Source organism: Apus apus, chromosome 3 (genome assembly GCF_020740795.1).
Source record: "Apus apus isolate bApuApu2 chromosome 3, bApuApu2.pri.cur, whole genome shotgun sequence".
Taxonomy (NCBI): domain Eukaryota; kingdom Metazoa; phylum Chordata; class Aves; order Apodiformes; family Apodidae; genus Apus; species Apus apus.
The window spans coordinates 29,937,610-29,955,255 of record NC_067284.1 but is presented as its reverse complement, the minus strand read 5'-3'; the positions used below and the strand labels follow the sequence as shown (position 1 = coordinate 29,955,255).

The 17,646-nt window shown below is 38.2% G+C and overlaps 1 protein-coding gene across 3 annotated transcripts in view; it reads right to left on the bottom strand.

Moving 5' to 3' along the window:
• Window positions 1–1,518: 1,518 nt before the first annotated feature.
• Window positions 1,519–17,646, bottom strand: part of COLEC11 (collectin subfamily member 11) — a 39,527-nt gene continuing 23,399 nt past the window's right edge. For 2 of the 3 annotated variants that reach the window (XM_051613960.1, XM_051613959.1), the window contains 4 exons: window positions 6,227–6,298; window positions 5,466–5,519; window positions 4,027–4,122; window positions 1,519–3,870 (listed from right to left, as the gene is read on the bottom strand). In XM_051613960.1, coding sequence (XP_051469920.1) covers window positions 3,461–3,870; window positions 4,027–4,122; window positions 5,466–5,519; window positions 6,227–6,298 — 632 coding nt within the window. In that variant the 3' untranslated portion in view covers window positions 1,519–3,460. The remainder of the gene's footprint in view (window positions 3,871–4,026; window positions 4,123–5,465; window positions 5,520–6,226; window positions 6,299–17,646) is intronic. The other variant, XM_051613961.1, reaches the window with a different exon arrangement.

Sequence of the window (17,646 nt, the reverse complement as noted above, 5' to 3'; positions counted from 1 at the left end):
AGCTGATATTTTGTAATGCATCTTTGTACTGGCATTTCCTGAGCTTATGAAAAACAAAGCACTCCATTTTACTTTTATGAATAAGGATGCTCTATATCCCAGGTATCAACAGTAATTTTTTTTTACAGTTCTTCTCTGTGACATACAACATTTTAAAACTCCTAGCCAGGGAGAAGTTCTGCTGCTAACCTGCAACCTGTCACAAAACATATTTTCAGGGATAATTATGTCAGCTGTCAGGGCACAGCAAGGACCAGCTGGTCCATGAGAGATGCAGAGCAGGATAACAAGGCAAGTGGGAGCAGCACCTCCCACCAAGGAGCCAGGATGCAGAGCAGCAAATCGGGATGGCAATCAGAGTCAGACTTCATCCAGTGCTCTCCCAAGACATGCACAGCAACACAGGATTCTCACCAGCAATGGAGCTCCCCTTGGACTCAGCCAGCTAAATAGTCACCTTTGCCAAGCTATTTCCTAGAAGGGGGATGCACACCTGGCCCTGACATCAGTAATACAAAGACAGTCTTAGCAGCTAAAGGTGTGGAATATAGTTGAATGAAATATGCTTTTTATGGGATTATGTCATTCAAAAGCATGAATGGGTGACTGTATTGAAAAAAAACCCTGTTATTTTGGCCTCCTTAAAATGCACCAACATGTCCCTTAAGAATAAAATAAATAAGGGCTACAGGGAAATATCTGAGGGAAAACTATGCATCAAAAGCAAAGCATAGAACAGCCTAGGAAACCTCAGTGCGTGCTTTCCAGACAGACATTTTCCAAAGGGTCCCACAGAGCCACACAAGATACTACAATGCCGTTTTTCACACACATGAAAAATAGCCCAAATAGAACAGGTTTATGTTTTTTCCTTAAAAAATAGCTCCAAATTGCACCGAGAGTAATGGAAATTTTACCATGCACATCAGCAGGCTGAGTGCTACATGCAACACTGATTTCTGTGTCCAGCAAGGGTCCATCTATAGGGCTCAGCAACTGGAGGATGAAAGAAATTATGAAGGACTCATTCATTTCCAACCCCTCCATCATTTCTTGCTGAGTACCTTGCAGGACAGCTAGAGACCTTACAGAGTAGCCTGGTTCCTCTTGCCCAAATAGTGAAATAAGGACTGTTGTAGCCAAGGTACAGTGCTCTGAAAATACAACTGATTTCCTTTCTCGTATATCAGGAGCTGCAAAAACACATCCTGAAGAACACAAAAATTGGGGGGGAAAATGGGTTTTCCATTGCCTTTATTTTTCACCTTAAATTTTATTAGAAATGGAGACTGCTTAAATGCTGTACACATCAAGGCAACCTTTATAAACACAGTGTGACTTCCAGGTAAAATATGAGCATTTGTCATCTGAAAAAGCTTCCCACCTCCTCAAAAGGCCTCTTTTCATGTTTCTGTGGAAATTGAACACTATAACTGAGACTTTCAATACCTGGTTGAAAAAATAAACAGTTAGCAACTTTGGCACATACATAATGAGGGAGCTCCAGATATCTGTAACTCAGGTTTGGACTGTTTTAATACAGGTACAAGGATTTGACAGAACTATGTCAGAGAACCTGTTTCTGAGGATTTCTATAGCAGGCAGGAAATAACATTCAAAAGGTGTTATTCTAAACAAACAAATAGTTCCACAGGAATTGTTAGCTCCCTCCAAATTCCATGAAGAGTCTTTGAATATTTGTGTAGAACCATATTCATATTATTGAATAGCTTTCAATATACAGTTGGAAGAACAACTAACATATAGGAATGACACCTACCTTTTATGAGAAAGAAAGTAAAGCAATGGAAATACTGTTTGTATCTTAAAGTTACTGCTGTGGAGCTGAGCTGATATTCCAATACTACAGAAATTTGCTACTCAACTTTAAAATTAATATCAAACATATCAATATATGATGGATTCAAATTCAGAGTAAATATAGCAAGAAAAAATTGTTTGTTTTCTTAGGTATATAATAAGAGCATTGCATCAAATAATGTCAGGCACTGTGGATATGAACAGAATTGTATGGTTACTGATTGTCTGTATGCTACAACATTGTAAAGTTGATAAGAGTTGGTCCTGCCTTGCTGCAGGGAAATCTCTGGGACCACATGCCACATCCACTGTGAACATCCAGTAGACGAATCTCCCATAATGATCAGATATTTATTTTGATTACTATGTTACACAAAGGTTCATTTCTGCTTTAACATACTGTGCAAGGTATTCCTGAAAAAACAAAGTCAGATATTTTGCAGTCATCTTTCTATGCCTAACAGCAGGTAACATGCAACAGGCTCCTAGGAAGATCCAAAATAATTAGTAATTTCCTTTGTGAAATGATGCTGATATTTTTTTTTTTTTTAATACATTACATTTTTCATCAGACAATTGTAAATTGGGCATATAAATTATACATGCAAAATTACTTATTATTGCTGTACACATAATCAGGAAAATTTTGGAAACTTCTGCTGCTTTTGAGGGCGTCATCCCTACAATCTCAGTTAACATGTAAGCTGTTTTCCTGCCTAAACAGCTAAACAGTTTTAATGAGATTCATTTACTCTTTGTGAAGTCTGCCATAAGTGATGGAGGGCTGGTATTTCATTTTGTAACAAGATGCACCAAGATCATCTTATACAAATGTAAAATGTTTTTACTTTAAGAATTATTTGGGACCCAAACCAGTTCATGCACTCAATTGTTCTCACTTAAGAATGCAGAAAACCAAAATCTTATTTTTACTTTTAGCCAATCCCAAAATACCCATCTGGCTACGATCTCTCAGTACTAAATTATCAGAACTTTCTCCTCCTTCAGCACTAAAATTCAGTTTATTTAACTGCCTCCTTGTCATATATCTGTGAACAGGCTAATAATGAAAAATTATAAGACTGGCAGGATTCCTGATTTGTTGATTTGCTTTGGCTGTTTTTAAAAAAAATAAAAAAAGTTGTAACACCTCATCCAAAAAACTTAAGTCATATTTATACTTATTAACTGGAGTATATAAAATATTTGCCTTGTTGCTGAAATATCCCTGTAGCATTACAAGCAATTAACATAACTACAAATTTTGCTAAGATAAAAGAATATCAGGAATCTACTTCTTCAGAAATAATCCTTCTAACAACTAGAGCTTAAATTCTGCCTTCCCTTACAGTCATGCCATTGCATTTATTAACTCTTGCAAGGGCAGAACTTAGCCCCAAACCACTTTTTAATCTAAACATATTTTCCTAGAGAAAAAAAAATTAAAAAAGCTATGTCTTATCACTGCTCTTCCCTTCTGAAGGGTAAATACTGATATTTGAAATACCTAAATTGTATTTACAGCTGTACAACACTGATGCAACACACTTGCAAAATATCACTTGTACTCTATAAACATGGGGTAACTTGTACAACCAGCTTTAAAACTTTCCTTAAAATAAAGAGCGAGCAGAGAAGCTTAGACATTTTCTTTGTCAAATTCACACACAAAATACATGGTAATATGACACGCAACATCATTCCACCCTCCAGATGCCACCATCTCCACACAGTCCTCCTCATCATAAGCATTGTTGGGCTCCCCACTGCGCCACTTGTTGAAGGTCTGCATGGGCGATCGGTCAGAATAGACAAAATTTCCCTCTTTCTCTAGGTCGTTAATCCCAATGAAAACTCTGGTGAGCCCAGCTTGGTTGATGTACGAAGCGATCAGATTGTTGGCAGTCTCATCCTTAGGCATGCTCAGTGTCCCTCCTCTTCCATGACAGTAGAGCTGGGCTTCCTTGTATCTTTTCTCTTCCTTCACCAGCAGGTAGATCTTATTATCTGTCTCGCGCACACCAGCAACAGCTGCGGGGGAGGGCAGTGCTGAAAAGTGAGCACTCGCATTTCTATAAACCAACTTACTGTACACCCCAAAATAGCTTTACAAATCAGACGCAGGATGGTGATGCTCTCTGCGAGCAACGACACCAGTAAAATGCAGCAAAAAGAAAGGAAAATGTTTATATAATATTAACATACCATTTTTAATGAATTTTAGTTCTGTTGTTAGCTGGGCCACTTGGATATCCATTTCACCAATAGCCTTCCTCAGCTGGCTGCACTCACAGGGGATACCTGCAAAATAACACAGACATACTGAAATAAAAAGAGTTTTCTAATTTCAATCATTATCTAATGAATTTTTATTAAAAGGTCCAGCCTGGCAGCCCTGGAGAGAACTGTCTTGCAAATAACAGAACCTAGAGCCTTTGCTACCCTGTGCCATCATACGGTTCTCATGGGTGTCTGGCCCTATCCAGAACAGATCGGTTCACTTCCCATGAAGTTTCAGCCCTGCATTATTGTTAACCTAAACACAGACCGATATTCCTTGAAAAACAAAACAAAATAACCCCAAACAAACAAACAATCCAGATTCTTCTTTTATTATTATTTTTTTAAATTAAAAATATTTACAGTAAAATTCTCCTCTTCAGTCCTCTCCAAAGAGCACTTTTCACACAGCAAAATCTGCACGGTGCACCGTTTGCCTGTACCTCATGAGGAACACAACACAGCAGATCTAAAAGGCAAATGCAGTGCACATAATTGCCTGCAAAATGTAGTCCTGTACTTCTGAAAGTACAAAATTTACAGTAATTCTTCCAATAAAGACAAAGCCAAATCAAATTGATACTGGTTTGACAAAGATAATCTGAAAAAAATAAAAGGCTAATTGTTACATCTGTGAGTTCAAAATCTCAAAATGAGGATCAATTACAGTTTGCAGTTCTGTGTGTAATTACTCAAATCTGCATTTGACTACCCAATTACTCATTTTAGGTGTCTAAGTCAGCCTAAGCACAGGGTACTTACAGTGCAAATTTGTCCTTGATGACCAGGTATATGGTACTCTGGCTCAAGAACTGGAGTGACAAACTATGTTCTCAGGAGAAAACTAATTGGTCTCCCCCCTAGAGCACCCTGACAGGAAGAGCCAAATTGAGTAAAATCTGAATCTGCCATTTTTTGAAGGCTTACACTTCTTATGCCAGGTTTTACCCTTTTTGTCTGAAAGATGTGTACTTTTGGTGGTCTCCTGCTCCTATAACGATAATCCTTGGAGTGAGAGGAGCTTCCAACCTCCACCTTTGTGTTGTCTGGAAGCCAGAGTGGGATATTCAGAGATGACCCTTTGCACTAGGGATGAATGATATGGACAGTTCCACTTCAGTTCATGTAAGTCTTCTGGAGTGATCATAGTTCTGAGCAGCTCTGAGACTTGGTTTCAACAAACACACCACAAGCCCAACAACTACTGCAGCTTCAATAATTAAGTAATTTGAAAATATTACAGTGCCTATACAAATATTTACTTGTTCATTACTTCTCTCAGTATGTAAACAGGCATTTATTTTTGGTGATGATGCATGCATCTTGCAAAACCCTTCACATACACAAGGTGTGTCATGGATTACCTGGGTCACCATTAGGACCTGGTGGTCCTATGTCACCATTATCTCCTTTTTGACCTAAAGACATGAAAAATAATATAAATGCAAGGCAGCTTTTTTGATCAACAATTAACTTAGCACTTGTTCATTTCTTCTCTAGTAACATTCAAATGTGAAAAGTAGAAATACACCCAAGCAAAAATATTTTTCTTTCCTAGTCAATCCACAAAGGCCAGCGAAAGCTATGAAATTTGAACACAAAGAATATATAACCAATATCCATTTTTTGACATTCATAAACTTCACTAAACCATTAAGTTCAAGTGCTGTAGAGGGAAAAGGGCTGGATACGCTACGCTGGTGTCTAAATCTAGATTAATAATCAAGATGTTTAAGTAAACATTGATCCAAATGACTTAATTAAAGTCACATGGGAAGGCTATGGAGTAGGCAAGATTAGAATTCAAGTCTTCTGGCTCTTTAAAGTCTGTCAAAATACAGGGCACCTTGCCATTTGCTTCTCTTAACTGTCCACACTTGTGTGACGGTGCACGAAGTTCTTTATTTAGCTTTAAACGAGGATTCTCCTCCCGCTCTAAGGCTAAATATACTGCAGTCAGAGTGAAAGATAACTGGTTGAGACACCTCAGTCATCTGGCTGACTACAGTGTGAAAAATCCTGAGACTTGCTAAATCATTTTTCAAGCCCCTGACATTTTCTCAAACATAAATCACAGATTTTTCAACTGAAACACAAATGAAAAAAACAACTGAACTAAGCATACCTTTTGAGCCAATAGGACCAATTTTTCCATGTCGTCCCATGCTGCCTTTCTGTCCTTTGTCCCCCATTTCTCCTATACATAACAGAAAGATGAAAAACACAGGGAGCAATGAAGTCTGACTCATTCAGATTCTAGCATGCTTGCAATAATCAGTTTTCACAGTGAGTGGAAACAGGCTATGCCACAAATATTCACTGAACTCCAGAGTTCTAGCTCACTCCTTGTGAAGAACTTATATATAACAACATTGATCGTGATTTCATCTTTGCAAAGTAAGAGACATAAACAAGGCATGCAGGTGTAAATGAAAACTGACCTTGCCTCAGAACCATGGGAAAAGCTTTTGCAAACTTCTCTCAAATGTTCATGACAGAATTATGTTGAAAGTGAGGAAGGACTGTATGTAAACACAGATCAGTGGATTAAAAATTATCACAGAGTTGAAAAGACCTAAAGGATCCAAGTACAACTGACAGTTTCATCTAAAAGAGTAGCCCCACTGCAACTGAGGACTAAACTGGGGCTTAATGGCTTATTTATACAATATAAACACTGTGGAACCAGTCACATCCTCATTCTTTGCTCTTGAAGGTTACATTAATGAAAAATTAAAATTAAGATTCATGCACATATTCATAAAGTCTGACTCAAACCAGCAATGCTGAATGTTACTAATTTCAAAAACAGTTCTGCAGAATACTTCAAAATGCAGCTGTAGCAAACAAGCTACTAATTTTTTTCCACTCAGCTGTGTTTTTACAATAAAAGGTAACTGTCTACCTCATAAGGTTAATTTAAATTATCAACAATTCTGCATTAACCAGCCACCATGACCTATCTGTGTCCATAAGGCATAAGCAAAAATATAGTGTTTAATTCACTTCATCTGACTTTGACCTCTTTTCTCTTAGTTGTACTTTCCTGTGTCATGTAAAGTGAGTATTAGAATGGCTTCAGGCGAAACAGAATTTGCACTGGAACAGGCAGTTTCTTTGTCATCACTGTCTTCACAAACCAAGCTGAAGCACTGTTACTAATAAAATGTGTGCCACAGTCCAAGTACTGATGTCACTGATCTGAGCTCCTCCAGAGCTCAAATAATAAAACAGATTTAAAAACACCTGTTAATTTATACAGTTTTTCCGGATTGTGTTTCTCAAACATTATGAAAAATAATTATCTTAACAGTGTGAAGCTCAGAGAAGAACTTTAACCTGTAACAGCAAAACCTTATTCAACCTCATTTCTACAGAGCTCATCTACCAGCTTAGGGAATCAGCAGTGGAAATTAATAAGAACCAGTCACCTAATAGAGTAAATATAGCAGGCTTATGCATGACTGAAGGTTTTTGGCTTAAATCAAGCCATCTATAGTCAATAAACTCTATGTAGTCTAAGCTCATCAGATTTGTATTTCTAAATGATATCGTAGTTCTGGCATTGGTGTAGAGAGGACTCCCTGATTTATTTCAGGTAGAATTTTTGAGAGCTATGAAATGAGAGCTGTCTTTTGCTACAACGACTATGTAGTGACTGTGGCAGAGACTGCCCGATGCTGTGGCTCCTTATGGCCCGAGGAGCCTCAGGAAATAATATTGCATTTCAGTGTACATTGGTGATACCCATTCCCAGGTGCAACACCTGAGCAAAGCAATGCTCAGGCCTCTTTGCATCATGATCTTTATAGAATCATAGAACCATTCAGGTTGGAAAAGACCTTTGGGATCACCGAGTCCTACCATCATCCCTACTCTACAAAGTTCTCCCCTAAACTATATCCAAACAACCCTTAAACACATCCAGGGATGGTGACTCAACCACCTCCCTGGGAAGCCTATTCCAGTGTCTAACCACTCCTTCTGTGAAGAATTTTTTCCTAATACCCAGTCTAAATGTACCCTGTTGCAGCTTGAAGCCACTCACTCCTGTTCTGTCGCTAATTACCTGTGAAAAGAGACCAGCACCAACCTCTCCACAATGACCTTTCAGGTAGTTGTAGAGACTGATGAGGTCTCCCCTCCGCCTCCTCTTCCTCAAACTAAAAATTCCCAGCTCCTTCAAGCGTTCTTCATAAGATTTATTCTCTAGGCCCTTCACCAGCTTCGTTGCCCTTTGTATCAAGGCCTCTGTATCATGATTTCAAGGAGAAAGGTGGTCTGAAGGCAGCACAGTTGTACAAGTATGTCCTATGAGATAAGTTTGCCACTGTAACACACAATATTAATCAAGAGAGGTTATGGAGGGACTACAGAGATGAGAAGTCAAATGCCTATTGAGGCTCCCATCCTGCAGAAACCCAAGACCAAGACTGCTTTAGGAATTACTGATGCAGTTTTTTCAATGATTGTTGAAAAGATCGTTTCTTTGCTCAAAGTAACATGCACTATTTGATTACATAGGAGCAAGGCATCTATGAGACTAATTAAGAGGAAAATCTATCATAGGTGCTTCTGTACCTATAATTTGTGCAAATTGTCATAACTCAGCCTCAGTTGTGTAATTATGACAACTGAAGATCTGTTACCTTCGGTTATTACTGCAACTGGACAGTCACCCATTTCCTCTGCATATTTTTAAAATATGGATAATTTCATTACTCATTTCATCATTACCTTTAACTTAAAAGTGCAATGAGTAATAAGTTTCAGAATATAAACTGATCACCACTGGGCTAAGAGATGTCCTCTGTATTACTCCATGATGTCTCAACCGTCACTTGATGGCATGAGTCAGGAAGAAATAATTTCCTCTGAACTGGTAGAAGCTAAATATTTATGTCTTGTTGGTCTACTTATTGCCAAATTGCCAATAATAAATTATTTACCTTTGTTTCCAACAAGGATCAAAGTCACTACCAGACATGGATCCAACTAAGAAATTTTACCTGAAATAAATAATATTTTTCTCTTATGCCGTGTATCCTACTGGAATAATGGAAGTAATTCACTCAGCCAGCCGAAGATCCACTTTCTGGAATATAGTTTCACTTTCAGAACAGATTCATGGTTTGCCTTAAAGATGCAATCCATTGGGCTGTGCAGGTTATAAAGGTACTGATGCTACCAGTGGATATTTATCCATTACATGCAGGATATTGAGAGGGTATTTCCTTGAAAAAGTCTGAAGTATCAGCTTTCAATTAATTGATCAAGTTGCTCTGAAACTGACCTTTTTAATTTTGGTTATTTATGAATTGAGATTACCAGAAGAGATTGCCAGGTGTTTGAATGTTTTCTCTATTCAGGCTGCTACATCTGAAACTTAAATAAACATATAGGTCTAATGCATGAATAGTATATAAAATTGCTTCACTTTTTTTCATAAATAAAGCCCAGAAAGGGAACTACTTCTTCATAATAGCCAGCAAAAGCTATATGATCTGTTCTGAAGTAGAATTGTGTGACCCCAAACAATGAAGACATATCTAAGATCTCCTGTGCTCATTAAAAGAATTGTTTGAATTTGGTTTTCTTACAGTGACTAACCCCTGCTTCTACTCCAGGGGCTTTCTTATTCTGCTTCTTCTGCAGAATAAATTACAAGGTTTTAAGAGAGACCCATCTGCCTTGAGGGTTTCAAAAGTTTTAAAACATTTCGTAAAGTCCTTTTTAGTGGCATTATGATTGCAAAAAATGCAGTCTAAAGAGTCTTAACAAAATCAGGAAGTGAGAACTGGAAAGAAATGAGGACAAGGAAAGAAATTAAGTCTCCATAGACCAAAAGTAGAAAATCTAACAGAAAATTTGAATTGAGAATATGAAGCAAGTCATTAGTCATCTCTCAGATGAAGATGATATACACTTGAACCAATTATAGAAGACTTAAAAGTATTTTGGTAGATACTGAAGAGAAGGAAACCTATGAATTATCTTCTTTGTGGCCTCTTCAGGCCCACAAAGAAGAGAAGAAATAAAATACCAGAGATGAATTGTGGGCTGCACAACCAGTGAAAAAATGAGGTCTTTGGATCTGTACAACACTATTAAATAGGGGGCTTCATACAGTATGGCCAATCTCTTCAGACAGGATTAACTGGAACAGACAAGAAGGTATAAGACTACCTTAAAAAAAAAAAGTGAGAAAATGACAAATCTAGTAGACACACAAATTCACCATGTCACAGACAAAGTGAATTAAATAGTGCCAAAGGGAAGAGAGCAGTGGTTTACTTCCCAAACTTCAGGATTTGAAGACATATGAGATAGAAATGCTTCATGGTTTGACACAGTGGACATCTTGGAGACCTACCTAACAATGAAAGTTGAAGTGAACCAAACCAGAACCAAGGCCATTTCACTCTAGTACCACTTTGTACAGCATTCTGCAGAGGATACTTAGAAAAATAATGTAAGATACAGACCAAGCTTTCAATGTCTTCCTCCTGGTGTACCTCCTCAGTCTTGCAGCAGTTAGTATTCCCAGTGCAAATATTTAGTCTGATTTGAATGAGAACAGTATTTTTTTAAAGTAGTAATAATGTTATGGTAGTAATCTACATTCAGGACACTTAACTTCCTCAAACTATTGGCAACTGGAAATCAAAAAATTCTGAACACACCAATTGACAATGGTACCGTTTAATGCTAAATAGTCTGTATTATCCTTACCACTGCAGGTTGGTGATAAGCTAGGGAACAGTGGTTACAACATGGTTACACCTTATATGAGCAAACAGTAGACAGTCCCTGGTGGCATTTTATGTAGCTGAGGCAAATTAATTTCACCCAGCATTAGTCACCTGAAAGTTAGGTTTTTAGTCTAAGCTATTTATCTAAGCTCCCCTGGTAGGCAATGGAGAAATAAACCCCTCTCAGCAGTGACCCATCCCACTCATGTCCGATAGGTATCTTAATGATAAAGAGAAACTGTAAAAGCCTTGTAAAACAAACAAGGAGCAAAAAAAAAAAAAAAAAAAAAAAAAGAAAGAAAAAGGGGAAATTACTATCAATTCCTACTAACTAGAAATCAGAAAGGCTAGAAAATTTGGAAAGGAAGCTAAAGACAGTAAGAAAAAAATCCAATCTAGGAAGGCAGCTGAAAAGTTTATAGGATTTTAACATACATTCAAGACAAAGAAATGGAAATATTATGGTCCATTCCTGGATGGAGGAGTGTATATTCAGATGCACACAAACAACTGCCCTTATGAAACATATATCTTGCCAGAAGTACATTAAACTCATAACACCAAGCTTGTTCAGACTAGTGGCTGCTCTAGCCCAACACCCTGATTCCCACGGTGGCAGCAAGAGCTGCACTACGGGAGGTCACACAACCTCAGCAAATATCTGCAGGCCATTGCAGACAGAGCTGCTGAATTAGTCCCCCAGCAGTTTCAGTGACTGCCTCCTAGTTCAGGCATGATGGCATGTGGTGGACAGCAGGTCACCTCACTCACTTGTTTTGTGATTCTATAACCTGGATCATATCCTCCTCAGACTCCTCCATACAAACGCAAGAGTCAGCCTTTCCAGCTTCTCCTGATATTGCTGCTCCTCCATCTTCTTCACATTTCTGACTTCCCATGTCATTTTTAAGAGAGAGAGACCAGAACCACACTCATGTCAGGTGCATGTCAGTCTTTTATAAAGCAAATCAGCTGCAAAAATGAGCTTCCTGTTTTGTCCCTCTTATCTTTTCTGATGATATGCAGTAATTTTTTGGCTTTGGGGCTGCTGCTCATGATTTCAGAGTAGTTCTCAAGTTTTAACTGATAGTTCTGTTTTTTTGGCATCATGTCAGTATGAATTAAATTATGCAACCCTAATGTCCCTAGGCAATACATTTATTTACACTGAAGCCCATCTGCCATCCTTTGGTCCACTCAGTTTAGCATGGATTTTTCTCAAAACCCTGTTGAGTTCAGGTGGAACTGAAAGGCAGTTTTGAACCAGATACCCACTTTGTGAATTCACAACTGTCAATGTCAGGACTCTTACATGGAATCCTGCCTGCAGCACTCCTTAGTGAGCAATAAATTAATGTAAAAGTTGACTCAGAAATTTAAAGGATTGATTGATTACATATTAATGAGCAATCAGTAATACTAAAATATAAATTAAGATGATATTACCTCTCTTTAGAATTTGATTATACAAATGACTGAGCACTCTGGCTCCAATCCAGTTAAATTAATGAGTCTTCTCTCATACTTAAGAGGCTATGCCTGTACTAGTAAACTAAATGCCTGGGACTGTTCCCTGGCAATGGGAACCAGGTGGCTAAGAATGGTACACTCCATGATATTGAATTGTCTTACTCTTCAAACCAGGATAATCACTTTCAAGTTGTTTATCTTGTTAGCTCCCTAAATGTGCCCAAAAACTGTCTGGGAAAGTGTTTGCTGGCACAAGCCAAAACCACACCAGGGACTGTGCTAACACTGCAAAGGCAAAAAGAGACAGTTGAGTTCCACACCCAGTAATAGCATGTGACTCTGGCTTCACATATCAGGATAAATAAAGATGCAGCAAGGCATCAGATATTAAAATGCCAAAATAATATATTTTCAACTGGTTATGGCTCTAGGAAAATTCATAGAATCATCTAATATTTTGGGTTGGAAGAAACCTTTAAAGGTCATCTAGTCCAGCCCTCCTGCAATGAGCAGAGACATCTTCATCTACATCTGGTTGCTCAGAATCCCCTTTGCAACATGAAATGTCTTGAAGAACATATTTTTAACATGCTATGCCTTTGATTATGCATTCCAATAGTAAATTTACCATCTCCTCCTCATTTTGATTGCCACAAGCCAAATATATCCTACTCTGGGAATATTTACGGTATTGTATTGGTATTGAAATATCTCTAGAATGTGTATACACTGAAATTTCAGCTTCCCAGGTAGAATCACGACTCAGTCAAATATTTGAGTTCACTCCAATTGCTGGGAGTACAGCAATCAGGGCAAGTGGGGAAAGTTAAATCTATTAACTTGACACCACCAAACTTGCACTACAGTACACTCTAATTTTGCCTGAATCAGCCATTTTACTTGATCTAGCACTCTATGCCTTGCATAAGGCCAACATAGTTTTATATTCTGCTGACATGCTATGCATCATAATTGACCTATACAATTAATTAAAAGCAATGAGGAAAGTGGAATTTAACCTTAATCAGTGTCCAAAGACATCAGGATGTCTGATGTCACCCTGAAACATCAGGACACTCAGAAGCAGATTTATTTCTGGTAAGCACCTGAAAGTTTTAATATTCATCAGTTTCTGAACTACAAAAATCTGAAAATATATTGAGGAAAGGATACGATAAAAACACCTACAGTGCTTTAGAATCTTGAGATGCTCATTTCAGGCCAAATATGCCATATGAAAAACATTTATTTTGTATACTATGCATTCATAGGTTATTATATACCTAAGGAGTTCAAAGAAACTAAGAACTTGCATGAGAAATTAAACAAGGAAAAAAGTTACTGTAATTCTCATTATGTAAATTAACACCAAAGGTAGAAAATTCTACAAATGTTGCAGAATAATTGCAGCTCTCTCTCATATAAACCATCACTTACTCAAAAAGTAGAAAAATACACTGAAATTTAGCAGTTTCCATAAACAGACTGATCCAAATATAAGCCCAACAACAAAACAGTTATCAGGTTTAAATAGAAATGCAGAGGGTCCAACACATGTTAACATAATGACTGCAATTTAACAGGCTACTGCACAGAAAGAACTGCTATGGTCAATGTATGCTTTTAGAAACAGGTAAGTGCAAAGTGACTCAACAATTCTATCAATTTTTCGTTATCCACGAGCTGCACGTTACATACCTGGAGCATAGATCTAAGCTTTACACCACCTGAGGACATTAATGTATGCCCATCAAGAGATAAAAACCAGAGCAAAAAAGCAAAGCCAAGAGAAGGTCAGGAATGGATACTAGATAATTGGCCCAAGAAAAGGTAATGAACTGGTTATTTCTGAGAACAGCACAGCGAACCAATTATCAGCCTTCTAATGATGCTCAGTTCTCAACAATCCATAAATAAGATGTACAACCAAATAGGAAAAAAGATGTCAGCATGTTGGATACTTCAGTGTTAGTAGCTCACATGGCTTTCCCCAAGAATATTGTTATATTTTACTTTTGCCTCAAAGTTCCAGCTTCTGGATAACAAACAAGAAAATCCTTGGACTGCTAAAAGAGAACATACAATTGAGTCTGTCATTCAGCTTGAGAGTCTAGAAAATTATTTATGCATGAGCTCAACAGTAGTTTAGGCACTACTGCCTGACTCCACCCACTGTGGAGGTTAACCACAGACTGAAAGATTAAAAGACTAAAAGTTTTTTCTAGGTCAAGGCTGAAAGTCTTTCTGTGTCCTTTCTGTAAAGTAGAAAGTACATCTGTGAAGTCTGTTTGCTTATCCAGTCAGCACTGTGACACTCAGAAAATACAATGGATACAGTACCATGATGAAATCTGGCACCATATAGTCCAAATTATTTTTAAGGTAACACAATTTCATAGAACCATAGAATGATTTGCATTGAAAGGAACATTGGCTTTCTGGGCTGCAAGCACACATTGCCAGCTTATGTTGAGCTTCTCATCAACCAACACCCCAAAGACCCACTCCTCAGTGATGTTCACAATCCCACTCTCTGTCCAGACTGTATTTGTGCTTGGGATTGCCCCAATTTATTTATTTTTCTTCTTTGAAGAAGCAAAGAAAAATAAGATCTTTTTCTGTAGAAGGGAGTTGATGAAGACAAATATCTACCAAATGTACAGCATTAATGAAATTAGTTAACTATAATTCATTTCAAAAATAAACTTGTTTGTAGAAATTTTTTACTATGCTAAAATAAAACAGTTTACCAACTATTCAAAGAACATAACAGTGCCAAATCAAATCTGGAGGCACAAAGGAAACTGGAAAAAAATACATTGCTCTGAAAGCAGTAAGAAATTTTGCCTGTGCTTAACCTGAAAGCACTGCCTGGAAAAATACCATTATAGCATGCATTAATATTCAGTTTTATTTAATCTCTTTTTCGTTTGTTTCAAATATGCTTCCTTCCAGTGAATTTTCACTTCAGTGTTTCTTTTTTCCATGTCATCAGAATTTTAGACTTTTGGAGGTATAGAAGACTGGAAAATTATTATTATCAAATATTCCTTATGAGAATGATTTTCCAAATAAATGCAACTTTTCAGTATAAAATATATGACATATTCCATCATGGATTGGCCTGACTGAAAAAAAGTACATCCATTTTTCAGATGGTCCAAAGCATTTTTAATTGATTTGACAAAATGCCAAGCTAGGTAAACATGCACAACAGGAGAGGCTCCCGATGAGAAAGCAGTATAAGCAGGCGCCCATCTCAAAGATTTTTGTACAAAAATGATCAAAGCCTGAGAAACAAACAGGCGAAACTGGGAGTCCATTTAATGACATCAGTCACCCAGATATGATGGGAGTGCCAGAACAATAGGTGTACTGCATTCAATGGACATTGCTCTAAATTTAGGAAGGAGAGGCAGGGAAGATGAGGCAAGGGTTATGCTCTGCAGAGCAGGCACCTTGATACATAGAGATTTACTTTGTAACAGGTAACTGGTCTTTTGAAAGCATGTAAGTCAGATTTAGAGGGACGCCAGCAAGAGGAACATCATGGTGGGCATTCATTACAGACTGTCTTGTCAAGAAGTGGGACTGGATGCAAAGAGTTCCTTTAACAAATGTAAGAAGCTCCATAATTGCAGACTAACTACTTAGCCTCTTCTGAAAGACCAGCACCACGAGGAACAATCAGTCCAGAAAGTGCATCAGGGACAATTATCCAATGTATATACTGGGTCTCCAGCTAGAAACACTATTATCCTAGACCTGTTACTCACAGGTTATAGATATGATAGTCAACAGCAGCCTTGGCTGCAGTGACCTTGACTGCTTTCATGAGATTGGAGCACTCAAGGTTCTGAAGGAAGTGAGGAAGGTAAGCAGCAGGATAAGAGCTCTCAGTCTTAAGGAATGAATCCTTAAGTATATAATCCTTGAAGTGTAAGAACTATCCATTGCAATGGGCAGGAAATAAACAGATATGGCAGGTGGTAGCTTGGCTGAACAGGGAACTGTTGACTGAGACCAAATGCAGAAAGAAAGCATGAAGGAGATGGATAAGAGGACAGGCTACCAGAAAGTAATATGGAAGTATATCCTGGGTATGCAGAGATGAAGTGAGGAAGGACAAAGCTCATCTGGAGTTGAGCTCAGCTAAGTGTATGAAGGATAACACAAAAGACAGGTAAGGCAGAAGCAAAAGAGACCAACATGGGCACTCTGCTTAGGAGGAAGGCAACCTGGTGACAAAGGACACAATAAAAGCTAAGGTACTTGGTGCTTTCTTTGCCCAGGTCTCTACTGGCAAGTTTGCTCTCTGGCCCCTAGTTCCTCATGCCAGATAGCAAAGATTTGGAGAGGACATGCTACTCGTGCTAGAGAAAAATTGAATTAAGGATTACTTCACCTGGATGTACACAAGTCAATGGCACTGGCCAGAAGGCATTCAGGGGTGCTGAGAGGGCTAGCTGATGCTGTTGCAATGCCATCAAAGTCTAATCAGCAGCCGATAATGAGTGCTATTCCTCAGGGACAACTCTTTCAAGAGTAACAGAGAGAAAGAAGTGGAAGGATGCTCTGTGAGTCTGTAAAAAACCACATGCTGGCTGGAGTAGCTGGTGCACTGGATGGCAGTGTTGCCAGCAAGAAAGAGCTCAAAAAGTTACAGGAATATGTTGACAGGAATATCATAAGTTCAGCCAGCCACTAAGTTCCTCACCTGCAATGAATTGATAAAGGCCTGCCAACAGCTGGCTAGAAAACTCCTTCGCATAAAAGAACCCAGAGATTTTTCAGTCCTCATACAAGAGAAGCCAACTGGAGTCCATCTGAGGAAGATGGTTTTATCTCGCTGGAGTGGAAAAAGTTAAGGGGGGAACCTAATTGCAGTCTTCCACTAGTGACAAGTGGTTTGTAGAGAAGATACAGCCTCTGTCTTCAGAGACACACAGCAAAAGGACAAGAAGCAATGATCACAAAATATAAGAAAAAATTTAGTTGGTGCTCAGTAACAGGTCTTTCACAATGACACTGAAGAACAGATCTATGAAAAAGGATATGGAATCTCCATACCTGGAGCTTTTCAAAAGTCTGCTGGACAAGACCCTGAGCATATATATATTTGAAGTCTGCCCTGTTTTAAGCAGAAGATCAAACCAGATGAGCTCTTTTAACCTGAATTATTCTGTGGTACTTCAACTTTTCTTCATGCTGCATTACCTTGCAAGTTTCTGATTATTTGTTTTATAAGGGTTGTCCTTGAAGGGTACATACTTGCCTAGAAGAACTACATAATGGATCACATACCATCATAAGGAAATGTAAA